This window comes from Panthera pardus, unplaced genomic scaffold (genome assembly GCF_024362965.1).
Source record: "Panthera pardus isolate Hobbes unplaced genomic scaffold, ASM2436296v1 HiC_scaffold_7, whole genome shotgun sequence".
NCBI lineage: Eukaryota > Metazoa > Chordata > Mammalia > Carnivora > Felidae > Panthera > Panthera pardus.
In genome coordinates this window covers 3,327,988-3,345,410 of record NW_026527002.1, presented here as the reverse complement: position 1 = coordinate 3,345,410, position 17,423 = coordinate 3,327,988, and the positions used below count along the sequence as shown (strand labels likewise).

Genomic DNA, 17,423 nt, shown 5'->3' with positions numbered 1-17,423 from the left:
AAATCAACCACAGGAAAAAGGTTGGAAAACCTCCAAATGCATGGAGGTTAAAGAACATCCTACTAAAGAACGAATGGGTCAACCAGACAATTAAAGAAGAAATAAAAAATATATATTGAAACAAATGAAAATGAAAACACAACAATTCAAACCCTTTGGGATACAGCAAAGGCAGTTCTAAGAGGGAAATACATTGCAATCCAGGCCTATCTCAAGAAACAAGAAAAATCCCAAATACAAAATCTAACAGCACACCTAAAGGAACTAGAAGCAGAACAACAAAGAAACCTCAAAAACAGCAGAAGAAGAGATATCATAAAGATCAGAGCAGAAATAAACAATATATAATCCAAAACAAAACAAAACAAAGCCAACAGTAGAACAGATCAATGAAACCAAGAGTTGGTTTTCTGAAAAAATAAACAAAATTGATAAACCTCTAGCCAGGCTTCTCAAAAAGAAAAGAGAGAGGACCCAAATAGATAAAATCATGAATGAAAATGTATTTATCACAACCAATCCCTCAGAAATACAAGGAATTATCATAGAATACTATGAAAAATTATATGCCAACAAACAGGATAAGCTGGAAGGAATGGACAAATTCCTAGACACTCACACAATACCAAAACTGAAATGGGAAGAAATAGAAAATTTGAACAGACCCATAATTAGTGAAGAAATTTAATCAGTTATCAAAAATCTCCCAACAAATAAGAGCCCTGGACCACATGGCTTCCTGGAAATTCTACCAGACATTTAAAGCAGAGATAATACCTATCCTTCTCAAGCTATTCCAAAAAATAGAAATGGAAAGAAAACTTCCAGACTCATTCTATGAAGCCAGCATTACCTTGATTCCTAAACCAGAGAGGGACCCCACAAAAAAGGAGAACTACAGGCTAATATCCCTGATGAAATTAGATGCAAAAATTCTCAACCAGATATTAGCAAATTGAATTCAACAGAATATGAAAAGAATTATTCACCATGATCAAGTGGGATTCATTCCCAGGCTGCATGGCTGGTTCAATATTCTCAAATTAACCCATGTGATACATCATATTAATAGAAGAAAGGATAAGACCCATATGATCCTCTCAATAGATGAAGAAAAAGTATTGACAAAATACAGCATCCTTTCTTAAAACCCTCAAGAAAGTCAGGATAGAAGGAACATACCGAAACATCATAAAAGCCATGTCTGAAAAGCCTACTGCTAATATCATCCTCAATGGGGAAAAACTCAGAGCTTTCCCCCTGAGGTCAGGAACACAACAGGGATGTCCACTCTCACTGCTGTTGTTTAACATAGTGTTGGAAGTCTTAGCATCAGCAATCAGACAACAAAGTGAAATCAAAGGCATCAAAATTGGAAAAGAAGAAGTCAAACTTTCAGTTTCACAGGTGACATGATACTCTACATGAAAATCCAAAAGACTCCACCAAAAGACTCCAGGAACTGATACATGAATTCAGCAAAACTGAAGGATACAAAATTAATGTACAGAAATTAATGTACAATAAAATTGCATTTTATACATTAATAATGAAGCAACAAAAGGGAAATAAAGAAACTGGTCCCATTTACAATTGCACCAAGAACGATAAAATACCTATGAATAAACCTAACCAAAGATGTAAAAGATCTGTATGCTGAAAACTATAGAAAGCTTATGAAGGAAATTGAAGAAGATACAAAGAAATGGAAAAACATTCCAATCTCATGGAAAGGAAGAATAAATATTATTAAAATGTCAATACTACCCAAAGCAATCTACACATTCAATGCAATCCCAATCAAAATTCTTCTTAAAGCTAGAACAAGCAATCCTAAAATTTGTATGGAACCACAAAAGACCCCAATTAGCCAAAGTAATATTGAAGAAGAAAATCAAAGTGGGAGGCATCACAATCCCAGACTTTAGCCTCTACTACAAAGCTGTAATTATCAGGACAGTCTGGTATTGGCACAAAAACAGACACATAGAGCAATGAAATAGAATAGAGAACCCAGAACTGGGCCCACAAATGTGTGGCCAACTAATCTTTGACAATGCAGGAAAGAGTATCCAATGGAAAAAAGACAGTCTCTTTAACAAATGGTTCTGGGAGAACTGGACAGCAACATGCAGAAGAATGAAACTAGATGACTTTCTTACACCATTCACAAAAAATAAACTCAAAATCGATGAAAGATCTAAATGTGAGACAGGAAACCATCAAAACCCTAAGGGAGAAAGCAGGCAACAACCTCTTTGACCTCAGCCACAGCAATTTCTTACTCAACACATCTCCAAAGGCAGGGAAATTAAAAGCAAAACTGAACTATTGGGATCTTATCAAGATAAAAAGCTTCTGCACTGCAAAGGAAACAATCAACAAAACTAAAAGGCAACCGACCGAATGGGAGAAGGTATTTGCAAATGATGTATCAGATAGAGGGTTAGTATCCAAAATCTATAAAGAACTCACCAAATTCCACACCTGAAAAATGAATAATCCAGTGAAGAAATGGGCAGAAGACATGAATAGACACTTTTCCAAAGAAGACATCCAGATGGTGAACACACACATGAAAAGACGCTCAACGTAACTCTTCATCAGGGAAATACAAATCAAAGCCACACTGAGATACCACCTCATGCTGGTCAGAGTGGCTAAAATGAACAAATCAGGAAACTACAGATGCTGGCAAGGATGTGGAGAAAGGGGGACATTCTTATACTCTTGGTGGAAAGGCAAACTGGTGCAGCCGCTCTGGAAAACAGTGTGGAGGTTCCTCAAAAAGTTAAAAATAGAACTACCCTGTGACCCAGCAATAGCACTACTAGGAATTCATCCTAAGGTTACAGGAGTGCTGATTCATAAGGCACCTGTAACCCAATGTTTATAGGAGCATTTTCAACAACAGCCAAATTATGGAAAGAGCCTAAATGCCCATCAACTGACAAATGGATAAAGAAGATGTGGTTTATATATTCAATGGAATACTACTTGGCAATGAGAAAAAATGAAATCTTGCCATTTGCAGCAATGTGGGTGGAACTGGAATATTATGCTGAGTGAAATAAGTCAGTCAGAGAAAGACAGACACCATATGTTTTCACTCATATGTGGATCTTGAGAAACTCAACAGAAGACCATGGGGGAAGGGAAGGGGAAAAAATTACAGAGAGGGAGGGAGGCAAACCAAAAGAGAGTCTTAAACGCAGAGAACAAACCGAGGGTGGATGGGGGGCCGGATGAGGGGAAAGTGGGTGATGGGCATTGAGAAGGGCACCTGTTGGGATGAGCACTAGTGTGGTATGGAAACCTATTTGACAATAGATTATATTCATAAAAATATAATAAAAAATAAAAATACACCATATCAGCAGAATAAAAAAAAAGATTAAAAATATAATCTTTCAATGGGCATAAAAATATTTGTGACAATTCAACATCAACTTATGTTAAAAAGGAAAAGAAAAATCATCAGTAACCTAGGAATAAAAGAGCACTTCTTCAACCTAAATAAAAGGTATAAGTGAGCACATTTATGAATGCCATGCTTAACAGTAAAAGACTGGAAATTTTTCCTAATATCTTGAGCAAAAGAGAGATATCTGCTCTCAAGACTTTGCCCAACATTTTACTGGAAGTCCTGGCCATTAAAATAGGCAAGAAAAAGAAATTTTAAAAACACAGATTGTAAAGAAAGAAGGAGAATTCAATATTTGCAGATAACATAACTGTATAAGGTGAGCGCCTATAAGAATAGACAGAAAGTCCTACCTGAACTAATAAGAAAATTAAGCCTATGATGCAGAATATATAAATGTATATCTATGTGTTAGCAACAATATATGGGCACTAAAATTTTTTTAAATGCCATTTATGGTAGAATAAGAAATGCTTAGAAATCAGTTTAATGAAAGATATGTAAGACTTTCTCACTGAAAATACTAAATTGTTGCTGAGAAAAATGAGAACGTAAATAAATAGAAAGTTATGTTCATGGACTTACAGATTTCAAGTTGTTAATATGTTAATTCTACAAATTATCTATAAATCCGACTTCATCTCGTGGAGAATTGTAACTGGATTTTATAGAAATTGACATGCTATTTCTAAAATATATGCAGCAATGCAAAAGGTATAGAATAGCTAAATAATAATGAACAATTGCAAAATTGGAGAACCTGTCCTAGGAGATTAACACGGCAGCTAAGGTGGAAGGATGAACACAAAACTTAATGGAAATAAGAAAGTAATTTCTTGATTCGAAATTCCTAGCTCAGACACAAGATAGTAATTGGTATAAGATGGACTCTAAACCTCAACATAAAGGCCAGTGTCATTAAGCTCCAGGAAAATGTCGGGGAGTCTCTTTGCAACCTTGGGGTAAGCAAGTATTTCTTAGAGAAGATACGGAAAACAATAACCATATGCAGTAAGAGCAGCCACAAAATGGTAAATTGGAGTTTGTCAAAATGGAAAACTTCTGCAAACCTAAGACACCTTTAGGGAAAACATAGTTATCCATAGACTGAGAGAAAAGTGTTGTAATACATGAGCTGACAAAGATTATGTACAGAATATTTTCTTAAACTCCTGCACTACAATAATAGAAAGATATACCAATAGAGAGATGGGCAAAATTTGAGCACACGCATTACAAACTAAGATATGCAGATCTCCAGTAATATATGCAAATGGTACATGATAAGGAGCTAATCATAATTAGTCTTCAGGGATATGCAAAGTACTAGTATAATAAGACACCACTCTACACTCGATAGAATAGCTAAAAAAAATCTTTGACCATAAAATATTGAATTAAGTGTAGAGCAGTCAGAACTCTGATACATAGCTGGAGTGGAGATAAAGAGGTTTTTAAATAAACGTTCTCTGTAGAAATGCTTTTTGGCAGTGAACAAGTTAATTATACATCTACCTGGTGACTGAGCAACCCCACTCCTAAGTTCTTCTGGTAGTGAACATAAAATTGGGAGATTTCCAAAGCCTCATACAAGAATGTTCATAGTAGCTTTATTTATGATGGCAAAGTACAGGAAACAAGGTCCCTTATCTATCAATCAGAGAATGATTAGCAAACTTTATTCTATTTATCTATTGGAATATTCACAGCAATGTGAATGAGCAAATGACTGAAATTTAAAACACAAGTGATTTTTCATAGTGAAAGAAATTAGACATAAAAGAGTAAATACAGTATGCTTGTGTTCTAAAAAAGTTCTACAAGAAAGAAAAGGAATATATAATGATAAGAAATTAAATTAATGGTTGTTTCTTGGGGTGTTATTTATTGGGAAGGGCCATGGAGGAACCCTTCTGTGATTTAAGGGCATGTAGATTAAGCAATCCAATTGTGCATTTAAGATCTTTGTATTTCATTGCATGCAAATTATGCCTCAGTTAAAAGATGTATTCTTCTTTGATTTTTGGCAAAAATGTTTGATAATGTTTTATTTCTTAATGTACAAATTGATACAGACATTTTGAAGTTAACTCTTATGAAAATTATTCCATTACTACCTAGACTGGTGCTTCCTTCCATGACAAGTGTAAATGCTTGTTTAGCAAGTCCAGGAGCCACATAGGATTATATCATTTTCTAGTTAGAGAAAGTATATTCATCAGATATTATGAATGAAATGTAATAGAAATATAGAATGTACATAATAGGATACTATTAAAATATTTATTTTTAAAATAAATAATGTGTCTCTAGTTATAGGCTAGAAAATAACTGTAAATGTGCTGAATACATTCTGAAACAGAACTAACATCTGTGGGAATGCAAGCTGGTGCAGCCACTCTGGAAAGCAGTATGGAGGTTCCTCAAAAAACTAAAAATAGAACTATCCTAGACCCAGCAATTGCACCACTAGGCATTTGTCCACGGGATACAGGTGTGCTGTTTCAAAGGGACACGTGCACCCCCATGTTTATAGCAGCATTATCAACAATAGCCAAAGCATGGAAAGAGCCCAAATGTCCATCGATGGATGAATGCATATAGAAGATGTGGTGTATATATACAAAGGAGTACTACTCGGCAATCAAAAAGAATGAAATCTTGCCATCTGCAACTACGTGGATGGAACTGGAGGGTATGATGCTAAGTGAAATTAGTCAGAGAAAGACAGCAATCGTATGACTTCACTCATATGAGGACTTTAAGAGACAAAACAGATGAACCTAAGGGAAGGGGAGCAAAAATAATACAAAAACAGGGAGGGGGACAAAACAGAAGAGACTCACAAATATGGAGAATAAACGGAGGGTTACGGGAGGGATTGTGGGAGGGGGGATGGGCTAAATGGGGAAGGGGCATCAAGGAACCTACTCCTGAAATCATTGTTGCACTATATGCTAACTAACTTGGATGTAAATTACAAGATAAAAAAATAAAACAAGTTAAAAAAAAAACAAACTAGCATCTGTCCCCTTTGCATAAACATTCATAAAATGCTGTGTGATATAAAAATATTTGTATTCAGGCAGAAATCCCAACTTTAAAACGAAATTATCAATTACTGTCAGGAAATAATGGTTTCGAAAATAAATATGATGATGCGAGCATTTTACCTATTCTTCATAAATGCTTACATGCGCAGTCTTCGTTCAGTGGGAGTTTGAGGAAAGCGGGCGCTCTTTTTAAAAATGACACCGTCAGGGTCACTTCTTCTCCAGCGTTCCGAAGAACCTGAACCTGAAACAAAAAGGAGTGAAAATGATACCATCGTCAGTATGTTCACGAAATATCTTATGCGATAGCAAAGACCTTGAAATGATTGGGTGTCTTTTCGCCTCTCTTTTTTGCCCTAGAGGTGAGAAACATTTTATTAAAATAGGGAATGAATTACATAACACTGTAGGAATACAGCCATCACCTCCTTTCTCTTCCCACCGTTTGGTGGTCCCCTGTTCGCTCAGAATGTCATCATCTTCCGTTCATATTCATAGATATCTCTTACGTGTACAGTCTCTATTAGGCAATATGAGAGATTATGACTTCTATAGGAAGGTACGGTGCTCGAGCCTCTATGCCATCAATTTAATAAATATTTATTGAACCTCTATTACGCACCCCCTTGGACATATAAAAATAAATGGCCCTGAAGATGTTGATGAAAGAGCTAATTCAAATTAAATAAAATTGCCCCGATTCACTCAAGCACTTTTGCAAAAACAACAACAACAAAACAAAGAAGCAAACAAAAACACACAAGAAACACATAGGTATTCCTTTCCTGTCATATCACCGCATATTTTATGCTTCCTTTCCCTGCAAACTTGGAATAATGGTCAAGACTGTTGTCCTCAACTCTCAACATGTTTCACATTGTAGACTAATGGGTTTACTTCTATCACTTACAGTAATGTCAATGCCTTAAAAATTATATCAAGATTCGTGTGAGAAATAGCTAAAGAAATACAAGAAGCTAAGGAGTTATTTAGAGCAAAGGTACCTAGAAAACATATAAATATGTCTTAATTTAAAAAGCTCACATCGACTGAGAGGGGAATTGCAACAATTAGTGAAGAGACGGCTAATGAACCTGGGAACACAGCTTGTTATTAAACATCCAGAAAAAACGCTCAACCTCCAGTCCTGAGAGAATTGGCTATCAAAATGATTTAGAATGACTTCTGGTCCCGAAATGAGGGTATGGGTTCAGCTCCCTTTGCTCCCCACCCAGGGAATATAAACACTCAAAAACTTGCAAGAGACAGCTGAAATGCAAGTGACCTCTGCAAGATCAAGGAAAAGGGAACTCAGTAGGGATCCCAGGATGGTAGCAACAGCAAAGAGGACACCAAGCAGCCAGCGGAGGAACTTCAACCCACTGCTGGATAAAGCATCCCTTTGTCCACTTAGTGGCACCAGGGGGGCCCGGGCTGAGAGAGCTCCTCCCACTTCCTCAAATCGCATCAGCAGGGAACAGTGAGAAATCAATCAGACCCAAGACGCCAGACAGGCTCTAAGAAGTATATTGTCAATGGAACCACAGCCTACAAAACTAGGCTAGGACCTTTGTGGTAGCGTGAATTCCTGCTAAAAAGAAAAAAAAAAATCTTATGGAAGAGCCACAGCCTCAACATAACAAGCAAAGTGGCCAGGATATAATAAAATAGCATGTCCCTCGAAGAACCAGGAAAATCACAACTTAAATGAGTAAAGAGAGCTAACTCAAACTAGATGAATTACATCCTGGAATTATCTGACAAGGACTTTAAAGCCACCTTAATAAAAATATGTCAACAAGAAATGACAAATTCTCTTGAATCAAATGAAAAATTATAAACTCTCAGCAAAGAAATACAAATTATGAAAATAAAAGGAAAATTGTAGAACTAAAAAATGTGCTAACATAAATTAAAAAAAAAAAAAAAAAGAACCTTACTGAGGACTCTAGGTGGCTCAGTCAGTTAAGTGGCCGACTTTGGCTCAGGTCTTAATCTCACAGTTCCTGAGACCGAGCTCCGTGTCAGGCCCTGTACTGACAGTGCAGGGCCTGCTTGGAATTCTCTGCCTCCCTCTCTCTCTGCCCCTCTCCTTCTCACACTCTCTGTCTCTCACACACACACTCTCTCCCTCTCAAAAATAAATAAACATTAAAATAATAATAATAATAACAAAATTGGCTCAGTAATACAGTGACGATGACACAAGACAGAATCAGTAACTTGATGACAGAACAGTAAAGTTTGCCCACTCTGAACAATAGACAAGATAAAGTCACACGCAGAAAAAAAGTACTATATTTCATCACATTGAAAGTAGGAAAAAAGCTTAAAAATGAATAAAATTAGATAATCATTTCTATAGATGCAAAGAAGCATTACAAAATACAGTTGATAGAAACTCAAAAACCTGAGTATACAAAAGAGTATCTTCATATCATAAAGAAGATATAATTCTTTTTTAGAAACATCATAATTAACTTCGATTTACTGAGACATTTCTCTCTGAGATCAGAAATGAGACAAAAATATCCATTATCTTCAGTTTTCCTCAATCTTTCTTCAGGTCTTCTCACAGTAAGGCAAGAAAAGAGCTAATAAAATGCATGAGCATTGAAAGAAGAAATGAAAGTTTTATTGTTCAGAGAGAAGATAATTTCTTTACTTATATTTTGAGAGAGAGAGAGAGTGTATGCACAAGTGGGGGAGGGGCAGAGAGAGAGGGAAGGACAGAATCTGAGCTGACAGGGGGCGTAAACTCATGATGTGAGCTGAAGTCAGACGCTTAGCCCACTGAACCACTCAGACACCCCAACATAATTTTGAACATAGAAAATCCTTGGGAATCTATAGACATTATTACATGAGATATTAGCAGGTGAGTTTCTAAGGGAGTTTAGCATGGAACAGTATAGACACAAAGCAATACCTTGTTAGAAAGAAAACCACAAGCCCCAAATGTAGTCACATTTGTTAGGCCTTCACCAAACCGGGGCCTAAAACCTAATCTAATTTCACTTGCAACCTCTCCCAGAAATGTAGTGAGGAATTTTCTGGTCAGGACTAAGGAGGTAATCTTCCTGCCTTCCTCCCTTCCTCCTTTCTTTCTTTCTTTCTTTCTTTCTTTCTTTCTTTCTTTCTTTCTTTCTTTCCTCCTCCTTTCTTTCCTTCTTTCTTTTTGCTTGCTTTCTTTCTTTCTTTCTTTCTTTCTTTCTTTCTCCTTTCATTCCTTCTTTCTTTTTGCTTTCTTTCTTTCTTTCTTCCTACTTTCTTTCCTTCTTTCTTTCTTCCTCCTTTCTTTCCTTCTTTCTTTCTTTTTTCTTTCTTTCTTTCTTTCTTTCTTTCTTTCTTTCTTTCTTCCTCCTTTCTTTTCTTTTTTTCTTCTTTCTTTCTTTCTTTCTTTCTTTCTTTCTTTCTTTCTTTCTTCTTTCCTCCTTTCTTTCCTTCTTTCTTTCCTTCCTTCCTTCCTTCCTTCTTTCCTTCTTGTTTCTTTCTTTCTTTCTTTCTTTCTTTCTTTCTTTCTTTCTTTCTTTCTTTCTTTCTTCTCTAGTTGTCCCTCCCCATATCTGCCTATAATAAAAATCCTTCCATCTTGTACAGAACCTTAGAGCTTCTTTCTACTTGCTGGATGGAAGGCTGCCTGATTCATAAATGGCTTAACAAAGTGAATTAGATTTTAAAATTTACTTGGTTACATTTTATTTTTGTAACAGCACAAAGGTCACCTGGTTTGATTGAATATCAACAAGCATAACATTATTTTTTAAATAATGGAACTCTATGTTATGTCATGGATCACTGGACATAATACTGCGAAGATATCAATTCTCTCCTACTTTTCTGTAGATGTAAGACAACCTCATTCAAGGTCCCAATGTTTGTGGGATTTTTTTTTACTCCATTTTGGCTTAGTGGGGACTTACGAGCTTGGCTTACATTTTCCATTGCCGCATAACACTGATATAATCATTATTATATCATTGTATTAGGAGTTTGTGAGTCAGTGAAATATATGGGATGGTGGAATGCAACAGGTCAATCCTTATATTCCATAGTAAGTGTACAACAAATAATATCTACTGCTAAATAACAAAATAACCATATGAGCATCTTAAGCATAAATACGAGAATAAACATGTATAAGTTAAATATGGTTGCCTCAGCAATCGGCAATGGGCAAGCTACTTTACATGTGTACTTCAATCTTGAAGTTTTTATTCAAATGTAATTGCAAAAAATCAGAACAAATAATTTTCAATTGTAAAATCTCACCCTAAAGAGATAATTTAGTTTTGCCTTTAATAAAAGATCAAATATGGCTATCTTTCGGCAATCACAAGTTCAAGTCCTTGACACAGACACATTTCTTAATAAATGCAAGAATATTCACTTTTTCAGTGAACAGGATTGAGATAATGTGTTTAAATTTTTCTGAGCTTTGCAAATATGCTTTGAATACATATTTAATCAGCCTGGTACTGTCAGGTTGGAAAATATAGGTTATACATCATGAGTAATGATGGATGTCATCTGGCTGCAAAATCAGAAATCTGCACCAATAAATCCAGCTGTCTTTTTCATTTTCATTCACATTTTATGATGCAAATCAAATGTGCATTTTGATCAGATCATGTATCAGCATGACTATTCTATCATGTCGCCTTGGGTATGTACATGAGGAAAGGGCAAGGGATTGGTAAAGGATGGTAATCAATAGGAACAAAAGTGGGGCAGGTATTAAAATAGATATTTATAGTTTTATTCTATTAAGCGATGACAAACCTAACAACTCAGTTTATGAACTGAATGTTTTTGAGTTCCACTCACCTGTTAGAAGGGAAACTTCATAAAATCATTTGTCTTCTTCACCCTTTCCTCCTTCCCCTTAGAGGATATTCTATCTAATATGAGATTTTCAAGAGGAATTTATCTATCTGCCACAGCTTTGGTATATGAAGTTAATTTTGCCCATAGCTGGGAAGTGGTTTGTATTTTTTGTTTTTTAAAGACGATTTTTATAGAGGAGTTTAAGGTTTACAGCAAGATTGTAGGGAAAGCCCAGGGAGTTCCTGTATTCTTCCTGCCTCCACACATGCACAGCCTTCCCCATCATCAACATCCTCTACCAGAAGGGTACATTTGTTACAAATAATGAACTGACATTGACACACCATGATCACAAGGCACCCTGAGTCTATTGTTTACCTTAGGGTTCACTCTTGGTATTGTACATTCTATGGGTTTGGACAAATATATAATGACATGTATTCACCATTATTGTATAATGTAAGTATTTTAACTGCCCTAAAAATTCTCTGTGCTCTGCCTATTCATCCCTGTCCCCTACCCCAACCTTGGGGATTAATTTTAATCGGTGAAAAGAGGGACTTCTGCTTTGCCTGGGCGTACTTTAAGCACACACCAGGAAACACACACACACAGACGCATATACACACACACACACACATACACACACACACACACACACACACACACACACACACCTTCAGTGGCAACAAAGGCAGTTAGACAGTCTGTGAGGGTCACAATCACTACCCTCGCGTGATGTCAGAACAAGCAAGTAAGATTTCCATCTCCAGACTGTAAGATAAGTACTGCTGTTCACTGATGACAGTGATGGAAAACAGTTACCTAGAATTTCACATTAACATTTGACTCATCTCTCTTGACATGTTGTTAAGTGCAGTAAATCATTTTCCTAAAGTCCTGACTCTTGGCTGAAAAGGAAATTAAATGTGACTTTGAGGAATGATTTCAAATACGTTGCTTCACAGACAAAACGACTAGGCTAACACTAGATACAACCACATGCTTTTCTGTTCATGTTAGGAAAATAATTACATGTCAACACGGAATAAACAAATCAGTTTTGTATTATATATACTATTACGTAATCACTTTTTGTTTATGTTAATTGTGGGGGGAAAAAAACTCGACTTATTACGTGTATTATGGGGTAAGAGTTTGAGAGGAAATTGTAATTGAACGGCTTTCCTGAATGGGGTCAGAGGGTCCTCTGGCCCTGTGCACCTGCCTTCACGTTCAGGTTTCAAAGGAATCTGCAGAATAACAGTTGACCGAGCAGACGGCCGTCTCTGAGGTGTGAGTGCAGGTGAATACATTAACACCCACAGATTACACCTGGGCTCACAGTGGCTGCCAGTGGCAGGGCGGAAGATTGAGCCTTCTGAAGGGAGAACCATTTGGCCAAGGAAGGAGTCTACAGTGGTCACGAGAACTGGTGCTATTGGGTTGCTAGGAAATCAAGTGTAACAGCGGAGATTATCCAACTGGAAAATGAGGTATGGAACTGTATCCAGGAAGATCACATCACATCACCACCGGAAGTAGGGGGTGAACCAACTATGAGAAATCGACTATAATTTAGAATCTGGAAGAAGCAATGCAGAAGAAGAAAGGGATTTGGGCTGATTTAAAAATAGCATCTTTCACATTGAATTGGTGTGATCAGGGGGATAGAGAACGGTGCTGAAGGGCCAGGAGTAGATGGGATAGGGATCAGAATTTATCACGGACAAAGCAGTTCAAGAAAGGCAATGTGACCCTCTTGAGGGTGCATTCACTCATTTCTTCATCTTGTCTGCATGTTAATTTGTGAAAACAGTCCATATATGTAAAGGGATACAACAGGAGGCTTCCTACAGTCATTTCTAGTCTAAATTTATGTTGCTTTAAAATGAAAAGTCACAGCAAAAATGTATATCCGGTTATATGTTTAAAAAAAGAACGACTGAAATTTTAATATTTCTGAATTCATAGAGTTTCTGCCTCAAGTAGTGTTGAAGTATGCAGTAATTTGTGGATTCCGGTAAATATTACAATCAAGAATAAAATTTGAATGAATAAGAAATTTCAGCTCTAAAAATAATCAGGATATAATAATAATATCAATGAATTTTAATATGCAAGAAAACCATTTACTTTAGTGAGGCAAAATGTTGAAACATTTGAGCAAATTTTCCTGGATTATTTAAAGCTATGACTAAAAATAATTCCATCACTTTCAAAGACTCCATTGAAACGAGATTCTATGTAGCAAAAGTGGATGAAAAGTCAAATGCTAGATGAATGGAACTTCAATGTAACAAGCAGAATACATTGTTAACTAGTTTACATGGCTGTAGAAATGCTATTACCGCATTTGTTTTAATTCCAAGATGATTTCCTCAATAATTCAAGCAATATTTTACTTTGTCTTCTTATTGTTATACGGCCAATTGACTAGTTTATGTTCTATTAAGCAGGCTTAATTAAATTTTAAAATTCCTTAAAGCTTTACTTCACAAACGGCATCAGGGACAGATGGGTTCAAAACTAAGTTTTATCTAATTCTTAAAGAAGAAATTATTCCAGCATGAAATTATTGAAGTCTCTTCGTGTTACAAAATCAAACTAAAATGAAAACAAATAATAAAAGCTGACATAAATCATATGAAGAAACAAAAGACCACTGTTAATATAAAGATAGATGTAATAATTTAAATACACTATTCACTTATAGAATCCTACAAGTGACAAATGAAATTATACTATGACCAAATAGGCTGTATTTCAAAATAGCAAACCTGGATAAATACCAAGAAGTTATTATCAATGTAATTAATTTCATCAAGGTAAATATACATAACCTATTAATAGTATCAATAATAGATAGGATGGGGGGGCAGATTTTGTCCTCTCCATTAGAGTCTGAAAGGACATTTGGTCAAATTGAGCTGTAATTTCTAATAAAAACTCTAAGAAAAACAGGAATAGGAGAAAATCTCACGATGTTTCCTGAATATCCCTGGCTGTTGCCTGAGCCTACCATGGTCTCTCTCTAAATATGCCCATGGCTCTCATCCTGACTTCCTCTGCTTTTACCTCAAAAGTCATCCCAATAAGTCCTATCTTCATCCATCTATTTAAAGTTACAGCTCTCCACATACCTCTGCCCTCATTTCCCTGTTCTACCTGTCATTTTTCATACCTATTAGCACATTCCTACCTACCCCATAGTGTGCTGACATATTATGTCTAACGTTCTTCTATCTTTGCACCATGAAAATGTGTGCACGCAAGGACAGCAGGCTGTATCTTTTCGCAGGTATGTTCAAAGAGTCGGGCATGGCATAGCACCTATCTCATAAAAATCTTCATTAAGTAGTTTTGGGTGATTAAGCTATTAAGTTTTATTAAAAATCATTTTAAAAAGCAAAAAAAAAAAAATTTTTCCTGCATGTTGAAGCAGCGAGACCATGTCAATTAAAATCAGGTACTAGATAAAGATGTTCACGGTCTCCAGTATTTTTCAAAAAATATTTTATGAGTTCTACAAACATAGTAAGATAAAAAAATAAAATTTTATAACTATTAAGAAAATGAAATTAACCCATTATTAAAAATATAATTGTGCACGTAAAGAATTCTCCACAAAACACTGACTGGAATTGAAAAGAAAAGGTGTTAAGATCTCTTCATTGAAGATCACTGCGATGCACAACACCTTTTTCTTAGCAACACACATCAGGGGAAAATATTAAAGATCTGGAGGGAAAAACCTATAAAATCCTTAGATGTTTGGAGCACCTGGGTGACTCAGTTGGTTGAGCTTCGGGCTTTGGCTCACGTCATGATCTCGTGGTTCCTGAGTTCAAGCCCTGCGTTGGGCTCACTAATTGTCAGCCTGTCAGGGAGGAGCACGCTTCAGATCCTCTGTCCCCTCTCTCTGCCCCTCCCCCTCCTGCTCTCTCTCTCTCTCTCTCTCTCTCTCAAAACAAATAAAACATAAAAAAAAACAAAAATCCTTAGATTTTTCAAAGCATATATTGCTTTAAAGTAATTTGTGTCTTTTATTGAAGGATAGATACCAAACTCTAAAGCCTTGCAAGGATATGCCACATACTTGGTGAAATTTTCTAGGAGAACAAATTAAGTCCAAAGAAAGTATTAAAATAGCCTCCAGAATATCCAAAAATGCTAAGAAGAGCAGCAGTAGGGCTTGGGAGGAAGGAGCTGAGTGAGTCATGTCTGAATATGTTTGTCATTTAATCCAATCAGCATGTTATTGATATGTAAATAAATTAGTAGAAATGGATAAAAACTACAAAGTAGATCTCGATGTACCTGAACTTTTAATACACGATAGAGATGTTTTTCTTTTAATCAAGTGTTTAAAAGACTGGTTATAATAAATGGTACAAACATATCTGGCTATCCTTTTAATTTTTTTTTTAACGTTTTTATTTATTTTTGAGACAGAGAGAGACAGAGCATGAATGGGGGAGGGGCAGAGAGAGAGGGAGACACAGAATCGGAAGCAGGCTCCAGGCTCTGAGCCATCAGCCCAGAGCCTGACAGGGGGCTCGAACTCACGGACCGCGAGATCGTGAGCTGAGCTGAAGTCGGACGCTTAACCGACTGAGCCACCCAGGCACCCCTGGCTATCCTTTTAGAAGAAAATAAAATAGGATACAATTTTAAGCAATATGCTAGCAACAAGTCTTAATGAATTAAAGATTTAAATGTAAATACTGTGTCCAAAATAATGTAAGACCCTATATGTGGGATTCCATGTAAAACCTAGGGGTGAGAAGAACATATTAAACCGAACAACAACCCAGCACCTAGGAGAGGCAGTTGTGTCTCTAAAGCTATATACAGATAGATATCAATGTATCTAAATGTACATTTTGCCACACTTTTGCCTGTTCTTTGAATTCAGCTGAATTAGTCACTTTTTTTCAAATAGAGAGGAAGAGAGCTGCTTCTTATTTTGTTTTTCTGCTTGCTTGTTTGTTTTGGTTGCAATTTGATCAGTAACTCCTAGACAGGGCCACTGCTCCTTTGACCCTTGACGCTGTTCTGAATGATCTCGAAAAGAAAGTTCCAAGATTTACTTATTTGCTAAGACCCACCAGTAGGGAAGCGCAGTTTTCAAATTCATCATTTCACTCTTGTGCTGGACAAAAGCACAGGGAATACTGGGCTTGAATATTGCAGCTCATTAGATATAGAAACGACACTAGACGCACGGGCTAACAGCTGCCTGCGTGACAGCTGGGGGGCCACCCACCCTGTCCTAACCACCACTGTCTCTCTTAATTAACTGATGCATACATGGATGGTTCTTTCCATACTACACTTTCAGAGATGATGGTGCAGCCTAACGCAACACTGTTAAAATATGCCGGCAATAATTCAATATGACAATATTGTCTCTACTGAATATTGGGCCACATTATCTGACTAATCAATTATTTGGATTTGTTCACTGGTTTCCACTAAGTCTTAACATACAGTTGTACGTGTAATAGCCCACAGTTCAATAACTGAATAACGTGTCACCAAGCGTGCAAGCTATAATGCAGCCTTAGGTTTGTGACACAAAGCCTGTGAGGTAAACAAGACAGAAGTCACTGCTTTTTATTTTACAAATGGGAAGTGGAAAACACTTCAAAGTTAAACGACTTGCTCAAATATAGCAGCTAAAAATGACAGACTGACAAGTAAAATTACATGTATGAGTGAGTTCTCCATTTTTCCCACTGGGCCTTTTTCCAGGGAGGTTAATGGCAAACCTTCAATAATTATTTTAAAAAGCATATTTGAGTCTCATAGTGATTTTGAGATGCTAATCCCCACCTCTCAGCTCTCACATAGCCCCTACATACAGAGTCCATTTACCCTGTATCACCTCACTGCCCTAGTACTGAGAAGGAGGTAGAAAACACCGTCCCCTCGGGTACTAGAAAACAGGGTAACATGGAGGGAGTGGCTTCCCTGTAAATTAGTAAGACTGCATTTGTGTAAATTACTTACTTTGCATCTTTTCCTTTTGGGATTAATGACTATGGAGTTTCAATCAACGCAACGAACATGCATCGGGTGTCTACCATATTCAAAACACTGTATATTGTAATCCA

General features: G+C 36.5%; 1 protein-coding gene across 6 annotated transcripts in view; it reads right to left on the bottom strand.

Moving 5' to 3' along the window:
* SNTG1 (syntrophin gamma 1) overlaps positions 1-17,423 on the bottom strand; it is an 881,864-nt gene that overhangs the window by 210,043 nt on the left and 654,398 nt on the right. For all 6 annotated transcript variants that reach the window (XM_019428901.2, XM_019428905.2, XM_053896624.1 and 3 more), the window contains one exon: positions 6,619-6,721. In XM_019428901.2, coding sequence (XP_019284446.2) covers positions 6,619-6,721 — 103 coding nt within the window. The remainder of the gene's footprint in view (positions 1-6,618; positions 6,722-17,423) is intronic.